Raw genomic sequence first — 12,284 nt, forward strand, 5'->3', positions numbered from 1 at the left:
ATCTCGGACTATAATTAAGTATAATATCTAATAGAATATACTTACTAAAAAGTATAGTTGTCAAAATGGGTAACCCAGCTTAACCCAGTCTGGCTCACCACGGGTTGGTCACTTAATGAACCAACCCAATCCGACTTATTAGCGAACTAAAAAAATTTGAACCCGGCCCGTCCCACCATGGGTTGGTGGGTTAAACGGGTTGGCTCACTTGTTCATTTAATTATAAGTTTTTTTTGAATAAAAAATTACAATTCTTTTTTAATTCAAATCTAAATAAACGTCACACTAAAAGAATCTTAAACTCCAAAGACAATTCAAAATAAATAAAAAAAATATCATATCATCCATGGTAGCTTATCATTTTTGTATCCGTAAGAATATTATATAACTATATTCAGTACATTTATCGAGTACATAGATGAATAATAACGCAAATATCTAAAAGTTTATCGAAAGGGGTATTAAGGGAACACGACTTATTATCTCCTAGAAAATTACATATAGATTTTTTGTATAACATCTTCAACATACTTTAGTATTTAGCAAACTTTATGTTAAGAGAAAAATAAAGATTTTAATGTGTTTATTTGTAGAGAAATGGAGAGTAATAAATTTGTTTCTTCTAATTCATTGAAAAGTCAGATTATTACAAGTTTCCTTTAAACTTTTGAAAAACGCACTAAAATTCATCTCTGGATCATAGCAAAGTAGGATTTCTCAAATGGTAGAATCCACGAAAATCACTCTTCGTAGAATTCACTTTTATCACTTTTCTTTAAAAACCATATTAATCCAATCATAATATATATATATATATATATATATATATATATATATATATATATATAGATATATATATATATATATATATATATATATGATTATTCATATAAAAACTAAATAAATTAAAATTATTTTATTTTGTAAGTTTAAACTAGTTTATATATTTATTTTAACGTCTAACAAAACAAAAATAAATAAGTTGATTTTAACCCATAAAAAATTGAACTTACTTTCTTAATTATTTAGAAAAAAGTTGTATCTATAAAATCTATTTATTTGGATAATATTTTTGTAGTTTATTTATAATTAATAGGAGTAAGCAACTATAAAATGAAATTAACGATGTAATAAATATTTTATAAAATGGTATGAAAACACTATAAAAGTAATATAGATTTGCTTAATTATCTCATCTATATTTTTTTTATTTTTTTTAATTAAAATTTTGATCATGATTCATTTTAAAAAAAAATATTTTTTTAACAATTTTTTTAACAATTTTTTTACAATCACTTATGTGGTAGTTCAGTCCGTTTTAAATATACATACTAATAAAATAGTAATAATTGTCAAAAAGTTATTAAAAAAATTATTAAAAAAAAATTGTTAACATGATATTTTTAAAACCAATATAGTTTTGTTTCTTATAAGCAATTGAAATTGGGTTGTATTACAACCCACAACTGTCGGGTTGGCAGGTCTTTTAGTTTTGATTTCTTTTTTCTGTTATCAAATCGAACATTATTAATTTTTTTTTATTAGTTTATTTAGTTTGGATGATTGTTGGATTAATTAGTCGATCTAAATGACTGTTGGACTAATCTAATTTAGTCTAGATTCATGCGGTAATGGTGTGGTATGAAGGGCGGTCGAATTGTCAGTGTCATGATTATCAAACTATTTTGATTTAATTTAGATGACTTTGCTATATGTAAATAATAAATATTTATAAATATCAATTATTTATTATAGAGTTTATTTTAATAGAAAACTATAGGAAGTGTTTGAAGTGAGAAAAACAAATTGCCACTTTTGCACGATGCCAATTTTTTAGTTATTGCAAAGTTTGGTCTTCTCCTTCAATCATATATGGAATCATGTATCCATCAATTACATTACTGGACACTGAATGACTTTAGTTAAAGTATTAGTTGTTCATATTAATATGTCTCCCTTCAACAAAAGTAGGTGACCTGTTACACCTTGTATAACTAAAAAATTATATTATAAAATTTTATTTTATCTTATTCCACACCATTCTCTTTTATATTTTCATTAGAGTTTGTAAGACTTATATTCTATCATAACATGTTTATTTATATTTAAATATTAAAACTTATATATATATATATATATATATATATATATATACACACACGCAAGTATATATAGCGTGATAGAATAAAATGTCTTCTAAAATTACAACTGACTTGCAAATGCATTTAGATGCTAGTGTATTGGTCCTAATAAATTTGTTTAATTCAATAAATAAATTAGTGTTGTCAAAATGCGTTGTAATTCGCGAGCTAACTTGGCTCATCACGAGTTTGAATCGGGTTGGGTTTGAAAAAAAATTTAATTCTTTTATGCGGGTTAGTTTTCAACTCGGCTCACTTAAAACCTGGCTCACCGAGTTGAACCCGTGGTGAGCTGACACCAACACACCTAATTTAATTTAATTATTTATTATTTTGTGTTTCAATATTATTAGTTAACATTTTTTATTATTATATTATAGATGTGATAAAGAAGAAGATGTTTTAAGAGAGAAAATTATTATAGAATTATCTATTCAAGACTCTAATATTATAAATGGACAAGTGATACAAAAGTTATCAATATTAAAAACTTATTATTATATGATATTTTTTTATTTATTTTGAATTGTCTTTGGAGTTTAACATCATTTTAGAATGACGTTTATTTATATTTGAACTAAAAAAAAATTAATTTTTTTATTTAAAAATAATTAAATGAGCTAGTGAGCCAACCCGTGGTGGGTCGAGCTGGGTTGGAATTTTTTTCAGCTCGCTAATAAGTGAGTTGGGTTGGGTTGGCTCACTAAGTGACAAACTCGTGGTGGGCTGGACCAGGTTGAGCCGAGTTACCCGTTTTGACAACTCTAAAATAAATAATAATATCATTATTTGGGTGTTGCTCCCTCCACCACCACACCTTTCTCCCTCCACCTCCCCTTTACTATTTTGTCCCTCACTAAAATTTTATATTTAGGGTTATTATTTTTTAATTTTACCCATTCACAACCTATTTCATTAATAACATATTCTAGTCCCGTACATGAGTAAAATACTTTTCTTTCATTTTAACATTATATTTCTTCCTCTCTTTCTTTCGTCGTTGTGAGATACTACAAGTTGCAAAGGTTGGTGGTGGTGGAAAGAATTATCAAGCCGTCTTTCTCTCGTGGTGCAGTGCGTGGAGTGGTGCAGTGCGTGCTTCCTCGTATTCGAATAAACCTTGAAATAAAACCCTAAAATAAAAAATGTAACCTTTAAACGGAGGTGACATCCTTCAATGGATGTCAACATCCTTCAACGGATGTCAACATCCGTTTAAGGAAAAACGGATGTCGACATCCGTTTTACCTTAAACGGATGTTGACATCCATTGAAGGATCACGTTGGTTGATGCTCTGGACGTTCCTCGATGTTCCTCCACACCACGGCGGCGACGCTCCTTCACACCACGGCGGCAATGGAAGCTTTCAAACCAAAAAAAAAAACTGGGAAGAAAAAGGAATGGAAGTGCGGGAGGTGGGGAGGTGAAACGAAAATGGAGAAAGGAAAAGAGAGTTCCGTGGGTGGGTGCTGGGAAAGTAAAATTAGGGTTTCAAATTATTTAAAATAGGGTAAAAGTAAAAATCTTTTTAACTTAAGGATATAATTGTATTTAAAATAATGTGGGGAGGTGGAGGAAGTATAGGGTGGTGGTGGAGGGAGCAACACCCTCATTATTTTCCTGATTGTTATATTTGAATAAAATATATTGTTTGCAAAACGGTATAGTTGTAGTCTTAATTAATTTTATATATTTTTAGAATCAATATGATTTTCTTTATTATAATAAAGAAACAATGACAAAAGAAGAGAAGATTCAAAATAAAAATAAGGAAAGAAAGGAAGAGTGTAAGACTCTAAAAAAACAGACATTAGATATGGTAGAATGTTTTAAATAATGAACTCTGTTATTTTATTTCAAAAAAATCAACCATATAAAGAAAATTTACTAATATGAAGTTTCATTGTATAAAGAACTTTATCTCTCTAAAACTATTTTCTTTAAATTTCATTTGCTTTCTTTCTAGACATCATAACTTCCTATTCATCTATCATAAGAATAGAGATTGCCTGAGAATTTTTTGAGGTGGAATCTTCATTTCTAGTTTATTGATTTTAGCTATAAAGTAAGTCGATTTCTACCATTTTCTTTAAATTTTGGTGTCTTTGCATGTAGGGGTTTTCTTCACTCTTTTGGGGTCTGAGTTTTTTCTAAGACTCTTTGTTGATCAATGATATTGTGGGTATACTCTAATCAAATTGTCATGAAATGTAGGAGCAAGTAGAGATCTTGGAGTCGTAGGAGGAATTTTAGAGTTTTTAGCACCGTCGAAGCATCAACCAGGTAAGGAAAACTAGTTTATTTAGTTTGAATTTGGTATGCATGTAATATTTGATGTTTGTATGATGATGTGAAGATTGATTTGTGAACTTTAATTAAATTGTGAAATCTGATGTATTGAGTGTTTGAGAAAGATGGTATATTGAATTGAAAATTGATGTATGTTGATGTGTCTTATTGCTGATATTAAAATTTGTTTATTAAATGAATTTGTAAATGTAGATTTAGTGAGTTTTAGCTCATATATTTTTATAAAACTTTAGTATGGAATATAGTAGTAGAAGGGTGAAGCTTGCTGGAATCGGTTTCATGTATAACATAACCGATTATCCTCCCACTCAATACTCACATAATCGGTTCCATTATCTCGGTCCGGATTCCCTCCTTCGCAGTTTCGCAAAGGCAGATGACCCTCATAAAGAAAATACAGGAAATAAAAGGAGAATAATCCTGTAAAAATACATTCCCCTTTCCAAAATCCTCCCTACGTACTCATCGAGATGGAATATCCTGCAAATCCTACGTATGCACGTCTCCATCACTCGCAAATCCTTAAATACAAATACCATACTCATTCTCAAATCCATCTAATGTAATATCTGTCAACAATAAAAGCGAACACATCATTAGTAATTATATGAAAACTTTGAATTAACCACTTTATGCTTTTTTTTCCTTCTGCACCTACATAATTATTTCAAATATGCATACGAAAGTAAGAGAAAATATAGTTGAAGAAACTGTGTCTCTGAAGAAAAAATTAATAAAAGAAAGAAGGAATTAGAAAAGGAGAAGACATGACCGAAAGGTGTTGCACAGTTACAAAATAAAGCATATTCTATTATCATTATTATAAAATATTATAAGCAGTACTGTTTAATATAAAATTTATAACTGAGTTGTTTTATATATTGAAAATATATCACGCTTGTGTTCGCACTTTTGAATTTTTTTAAAAAATAATTTAATTCATTAATAAAAGGCTATAAAAAATTAAAATTGGCTTTTTGAAAATTATAAAAATAATTGAAGTTATTATTAAATATTGTAATTAAAAAATTATAATTAAATAAATTATTTAAATTATCTTCTTTAGTAATAATAATAATAATAGTTCGCATAACTTGACTAACTGGCCTGCTGTTTTTTATTTTCAATTTTCAGGAATTTAAGAAGTAAAATTATTTATCTAAGGTGGTAGATATTTTAGCAACGATTCTTCTAGCTTTTATATTGAAAACGCCAAGACACACTAATGATATTATGAATATGTTATTTATTTGAGTGGTTCAGATTCATTACGTAATATCTCAAATCCTCTTCTTTTCCAATAAACAAAATGTACGTATTACTTAATTGAGTTCTTTGATGAATTATTTATTAAAAAAATAGTAAATACTTTAATCACGTTTGAATAAGATATTTGACGTATTCCTTCTCAGTACTCCATTTTAGAAATTTGTATTAGTTGTCCACGTCGAGGACACGAGCTAGTGCTTCTAGTGTTTGAATTTGATTGATAGCCAATAACAAAACATCTTTATACCACACAGTCAAGAGATTTTGTTTTCTCTTCAGTGGACACTTCATTAAATATAGCTTTAAGTAGATTGGGGCTTTGTGGTTGTTGTCTTCTTTAAATCTTTTATTTAAATGCCAAGATATTATCAGCCAGCAAAATTGACATTTTTCTAAATGTGTATCTTTTATTTTATTATTATTAATAAAAAAACATATATAGTGCTTGCTATAAATGTGAAATAAAGCACGATAAATTGTGTCCCGAAATAAAATTTGATAGATAAAAAAATCATATGTATATTTTATTTGATTTTATTATAGAACTCTTATAAATAAATTTGTATGGGAAGATATTATATATTTTTTGTATGGATCCAATTGATTTAAAATTTTTAAAGTAATGATTAAATAATATCTCTATAATCATTTATCATATATAATTTTTTATCAATAAAAAAATGTGCTTTAAAAAAAATGAGTTATTAGTTTTCTTTGGAGTTGAATGTAACGGGTTTAAATTCATGTAAACACTTGACTTTGAATTTTTAAATGCTCTCACTGCACGTGACACACACTCCATTCTTTTCTCTGCACTGCTCTACACATGCATGGCAGTTTCCTTTCTTGCACATGCAACACTGGTTAGGGCTAGGTTTTTGTTGTTCCCTCCTTTGTCAACGATTTGGGGAAAAACACTTTAATAAAAAAAGTGATGTTCCTTACTCTTCTTCTCTTCATGGTTCTATTCCTTCCTCTTCTCGACACTTTTTTCTTCTTCTTCTCTATCTCAAGCACATTAGGTTTTTGTTCCTTCCTCCCTTCAAGTATGCAACTTCAACCACAAGGAAATCCAACAAATCCCACAATCATGCTGACGACAATTATCTTTTCAATTCATTTATCTTTTAAGACAGTTTTTTTTTTCACTTTTTCATCGTGAAACATACCTGTATATATAATAGTTTTCATTTCTTTTATCCTTAAAACACATAACACTCATGTTAAAAGTTTCATATCGACTATAAATAAAATCAATTTATAATATATAATTAAATGCAAACATCAGTTTAACATGATATCAAAACCATGAGTTAGAACTTATCTTACCAAAGTTTATTGTTTGTTAATATAATCTTCTAAGAGATCGGGAAGAGTTTTTTTTCTTTTTGTTTGTAATTTTTATTTTAATTAAATATAGGAAAAATAATGATTCATGTAATATAAATTACATATAATAAATCTTTTTAAGAATATATGTAGCGATCAACTTCATGACTTATCAATCACATTTTTATCTCTTTTTAGTGTAGCATCAATAGTTTTTTCTAAACTAAATATTTAAATTACTTATAAGTTGGTATCAAAGCTTTGTTTCTTAATATTCAATTATTTTTTTTTATATATACTTTCAAATTTTGTTTGTATTTTCATATTTTTGGTAGGTACTGGTGGTAAAAGTGTTCCTCAACTTTACCTATGAGACATGTTTGTTGATGGGTTTGCTCACAAATGGAAAGGAAATTGAAAGAAAAAAAAAATAAAGAACAAGGTATAATAAAGAGAAAATGTTTGTTGAACATTCAGAAAAACATGTTCAAGTGATGAAAAAAAAGAGAGGTGGAGGAAAAGAAAATTAGTAAAGAAAAAAAAATAAAAAAAGGAGTTGATAGAAAAAGAAATAAAAGAGGAAGAATTAAGTGAAAAAGAAAATAAAAGGAGAAGTTGAGAAAAATAGAAATTCAAAAAGAAAAAGATATAGAGAAGAGAAAAGAAGAAATAAATGAAAAAAAAGAGAGGAAGAAAATAGTGATAATAAAAATCAACTACCTTTGTAAGGATTGTAGTTTTAAAATGAAAAATCAATAAAAAAACATATCTTTGATCCAAGTATTATGTTTCTTTTGGAGGAAATATACTCATGACATTTGATGATGATTGAGAATGTTCTTGAATAATAAGGTTGAATAACGAGGAAGGATATCATCTTGATGGGTCTTTTGAATTTTCATGGATATTAAAAAATACTTACTAAAAATTAATGTGGAATTAATAATGTTATGCATAATTCATCCTATAAAATGATGTACTCTCAAATATAATGAGATATAAAAATTGTGATAGAAAATTGAGTTTTGTCTTTGTGATTTTTTTTTTAGTTATGAATTATAAAAACCCAAATTTAAATCTTATATATTTTGAGTGTGATTCAATATTCTTCTTCAAATTGAATATCATAATGTTAGAAGTCTTACCTCGACTAGAGAAAATGTCAATTTATAGTATATAAGTTAGTGTAAACCTTACTTTACAAGTCGACTTTGTGAGGTTGTGTTAGGCTTAATGTCCAACATGGTATTAGAGTCTAGTTAGAGTCTATCTAATAAGCAGCAATAGTTTTCACACTAAGTACCAAGAGTGTCCTTCATTGAAAAAAATAATAACTTTACATAGTAGTAGAGACCCAAAAATATATGTGTAAATCAAATATTGATGCGCATATCTAGATAATTAAATCTAGAGAATCTCTAATTATATATTTGATTATATATTTGATTGTTATATGAATGTTTGAATTAAGCTTATGTTTATTTTTTTTATAAACTAATTTTCTCTTTTTTGTTTTTGTGTGTTTTTTCTTATTCATTATTTAGTGTAAGGAAATGAAAAATTAAATTTTGGTCTAATAAAAGATGGTGATGATGATATAGTTGTTTATACTTTGAATTTGAATTTCTTTACCTGTTATTTTTTTTAAAACTCCATAGTTGTACCATTTTATAATTATTATTAGATATGAATTTATTTTGGTTACAACATTATCTTTTGAAATGATAATAACAAAGTAATTATATATATTGTTTATGCTTGTGGATAAAAGTTATATAATATTCTGAGTGATAATTTTGTCCGCTTTGAGTATTATATAGAATACTTAATTAAACTAGTAGTGTTTTATCTGATAATTTAATTACTTTAATTGATAAAATATATTGTTTGCAGCTTGTATTATTGTAACGTAGGAGTGTTTTGCCGAAGGCAATTGATTATGTTATTTGACTTATGTTTAATTTGTTGAGAACGGAGATATTTTTTTTAAGATAAAGTATGTCCTGACCAAGTAGTCCGTCACGATGCAAGTGGGTCATACAAAGGAAGATAATTCCTGTATAGTTTAAAAAGAATATTTTTATTTTAGAAAATGAGAAATGTGACGGAGTTAGTGAGTTTTAATAGGAGAAATATCAGATTAAGTTATTAAAACAGGAAGAAAGGAATTATAAAATATTAAAAGAGAAGAAAGAATATAAAATATCTAACAATAGGAAAACCTCACAACGCAACAAAGAAGCATGAAATGACAAGAAAGCCCAGGCATCAAATAGTTTGAAGAGCGGGACCCACAACAATCTCTCGCGGCGCGGCTGAACCAAGACTCGTAGCATACATCCAAAGCAGAGGCCCCGAGGAAGGCGACCCCAACGTTTCCCAACCTCACCAGTCACCCTTAAAAAATCTCCACCACTGCACACACCCCACACCACACCTCGTCCCTTCGCACCATCCCCACCGTCCAAACCAGATCCAACGCCTCCAAATCCTATCACAAGGTCCTACTTCACGTGAAACTCCCGCTCGTGGGGCCACATTTAAGGACCCCACTCCATAAAAAAATCAACGGCCAAGATCATTTATCACTTCCTTCAATAAAGCTACGTCGCCATTCTCCACCATCCTCACCTCTCTGACGCGTTAGTCAGCGAGTGTTCCTCCTTCTTCTCTTCTCCATCATCAACCAGGCTCTCTTGCTTTTCATTTCACCGTTTCAGAGAGGACGACGACGACATTCCATACATCCATGACAACAGCCACAATGCTTCTTCGAAGCTCGTCCACTCCGATTCTCAAATCCTGCATCCCCAACCCAAACCCAAACCCGAACCCGAACCCAACCCTCAATGATTCGCTCCACGAACACGAAATCCTTCACCGGATCCCGCGGACGCCCTCACTCACGCTGTCGGCGTCGTCGAGTTCGCTGTCGCCAGTTGACGCTTCCCCGAGCAGAATGACGCGGGCGCTGTCGGAGACGGATCTCTCCGCGCGCGCCAAAACGACCTCGTTCGGCTCCGCTCTGTTTTCGTTCTCCGAGTCTGACGAAGGCGAGAGTGCGTCCACTGAAGGCGGCGGAAGTGGCGGTGGCGGCGGATGGGACAACGGTGACGGCGGGGGATCGGGGTGTTGGGATTCGAATAACGGGAACGATGGCACGGACTTGTATTACCGAACGATGATCGAAGCTAATCCAGGGAACCCTCTGTTTCTTGGAAACTACGCGAGGTACTTGAAAGAGGTACGTGAGTTGGCGAATATTTGAGTGACTTGTCGACTGTGTAAAGCGATGGATGAGAATATGTGTAATTGTTTATTTGATGGCAGGTTCGAGGGGACTATGTGAAAGCAGAGGAGTACTGTGGGAGAGCGATATTGGCGAATCCAAATGATGGGAAAGTGCTGTCCATGTATGCAGATTTGATTTGGGAGAGCCACAAGGATGCTTCGCGAGCGGAGACTTATTTTGATCAAGCAGTTAAAGCTGCTCCTGATGACTGGTAACAATCATCAAGTCTTCTCTTTCTTTGTTCTATTTAAGCTTGATTCACTGACACGATTCGTTAATAATATGTATGTGTGTGTGTGTGGTATATTTGGGACTTCATAGTTTCGTGTCTAAGTAGATGGACATGTATGGAACTTTTTTGTAGTAATTAAGGACAAATTTCAGTTGTTTAACGTAGTGTTTGCATATTAAGGCTAAGTACTAATTTTTATTATAATTTATAGTTAATTATATTTATAATCCAGTTACTAAAATATTACAAATTTTTCAACTTTTACATATATGTAGTTTCTAATTGATTATTGATCTACTGTAAATAGTGCTTAGTGCATAATTGAAGAAACTACTTTAGAAAAAGATGATTGTTTGGATTGAATATTACAAATAAGTATTACTTTCATGAATTTTGTGAGGATAATATAATCTCTGGCTGACGCAAATTTCTTATCAAAATTCATGTTTCAAAATGGCTGGTTGAATGAAGCGTAAAAGACAGCAATTTTTGGTTCAATAATTTGGAGAGGGATGACCCCTAGATCAGAAATTAAGAATATGTTTTTGTGGAAATATAGTTAACTCGTTCTGTGAATTTATAAAACGCTTGCTTTGTTTTGTAGTTATGTTCTGGCATCCTATGCTCATTTTCTTTGGGATGCTGAGGAAGAAGAAGATGAAGTTGAAGAAGATTCCTGTGAGAAATCTGGCAGTTTCTTACATGGAGTTGCTTCACCCGCTCCTCCTTTAGCTGCTGCTTCTTAAGCTGGTTCCACTGGTGGCTGGCTTTCATATAATATAACTTTCTAACCTTTGTTTATACGACCTTAACCTTGTAATATTTTTGGCCGATGAGAACAGTGATAATGATAAATGGTTATTATCCACCTTGTCATTAATGTAGATTGATGTAGCCATACTGTAGAATAAAAGATGGGGGACATTATTCTCCTTGATTTGTCAAATCTTGCCTTTACTTAAAAAATTCTAGGAAAAAAATTATAATATTCCGGAGATAAATGAGTTTGAGTCTGCAAAGCGCGACATTCAAGTGTTAAATGGTCTTTCTCAAAATAATTTCCTTTTTAGTTAAGTAGAGTTTGATACACGAGTTTAGTATTATTATTTTCAATTAAAGTTGTGTTGTTTTGGGAAGTTGCGATATTGAACACTACTTTAACTTTTGATCTGATAGAGGTCGTCTATGATTTCATGACTTTGTCATTTTATTTTTGTTCCCTGCTGTTTTTGGATCAAGTTGAGGATTCTTTGTAGAAAGAAAAGTGAAGAAAGTAAGTTTGGATTCGGTGTGGGCAAAAGGAAAGGCAGGGGTGATTTTTATTTTTTTTAAGTTTAATCATTTCAGATATTCTTATTTGTATAAAATCTTTTTAAATAGTTCATCGTAATTTGAATGTTCTCATAGACTTTTTTTTTTTGAAAATTAAATGAATTTGGATCTTACTGTTGGATGAACGAAATTAAAAATTATGTTTCATGGTTTGGTCATTTTAAAAAAACTTTAATTTAAAAAAACACTACGTTTTAATTAGAAAAATCTGATTAAAAGTAAGGATTTGTGGTTTGCTTCTTCAATCTGTGCCAAATTGGGGAAACTTTCTTACTATCAGCGCTGTTTGAGCACAATTAGCAACGTCTTACTCGGTTTTACGTTGTGGGCAAACTCATTCTCACCGTCAAAGAAGCTCAAGTATGGCGGGCGGGTTCG

The 12,284-nt window shown here is 30.5% G+C and overlaps 1 protein-coding gene across 1 annotated transcript; it reads left to right on the forward strand.

The window, feature by feature from the left end:
• Positions 1-9,572: 9,572 nt before the first annotated feature.
• LOC108339052 (uncharacterized) lies at positions 9,573-11,520 on the forward strand. Its single transcript, XM_017576233.2, has 3 exons — positions 9,573-10,294; positions 10,381-10,553; positions 11,179-11,520. The coding sequence occupies exons 1-3, from the start codon at positions 9,800-9,802 to the stop codon at positions 11,318-11,320; spliced, it is 810 nt and encodes a 269-aa protein (XP_017431722.1). The 5' UTR covers positions 9,573-9,799; the 3' UTR covers positions 11,321-11,520.
• The last annotated feature ends 764 nt before the right edge of the window (positions 11,521-12,284 follow it).

Source organism: Vigna angularis, chromosome 1 (genome assembly GCF_016808095.1).
Source record: "Vigna angularis cultivar LongXiaoDou No.4 chromosome 1, ASM1680809v1, whole genome shotgun sequence".
Lineage (NCBI taxonomy): Eukaryota > Viridiplantae > Streptophyta > Magnoliopsida > Fabales > Fabaceae > Vigna > Vigna angularis.

What these genes read in the sequence shown, in the direction of transcription:
- LOC108339052 (XM_017576233.2), top strand. Translation starts at nt 9,800, where the DNA reads ATGACAACAGCCACAATGCTTCTTCGAAGCTCGTCCACTCCGATTCTC. An exon ending in ACGCGAGGTACTTGAAAGAG is followed by an intron (nt 10,295 to 10,380) that starts GTACGTGAGTTG and finishes ATTTGATGGCAG; the next exon opens with GTTCGAGGGGACTATGTGAA. An exon ending in AAAGCTGCTCCTGATGACTG is followed by an intron (nt 10,554 to 11,178) that starts GTAACAATCATC and finishes TTTGTTTTGTAG; the next exon opens with TTATGTTCTGGCATCCTATG.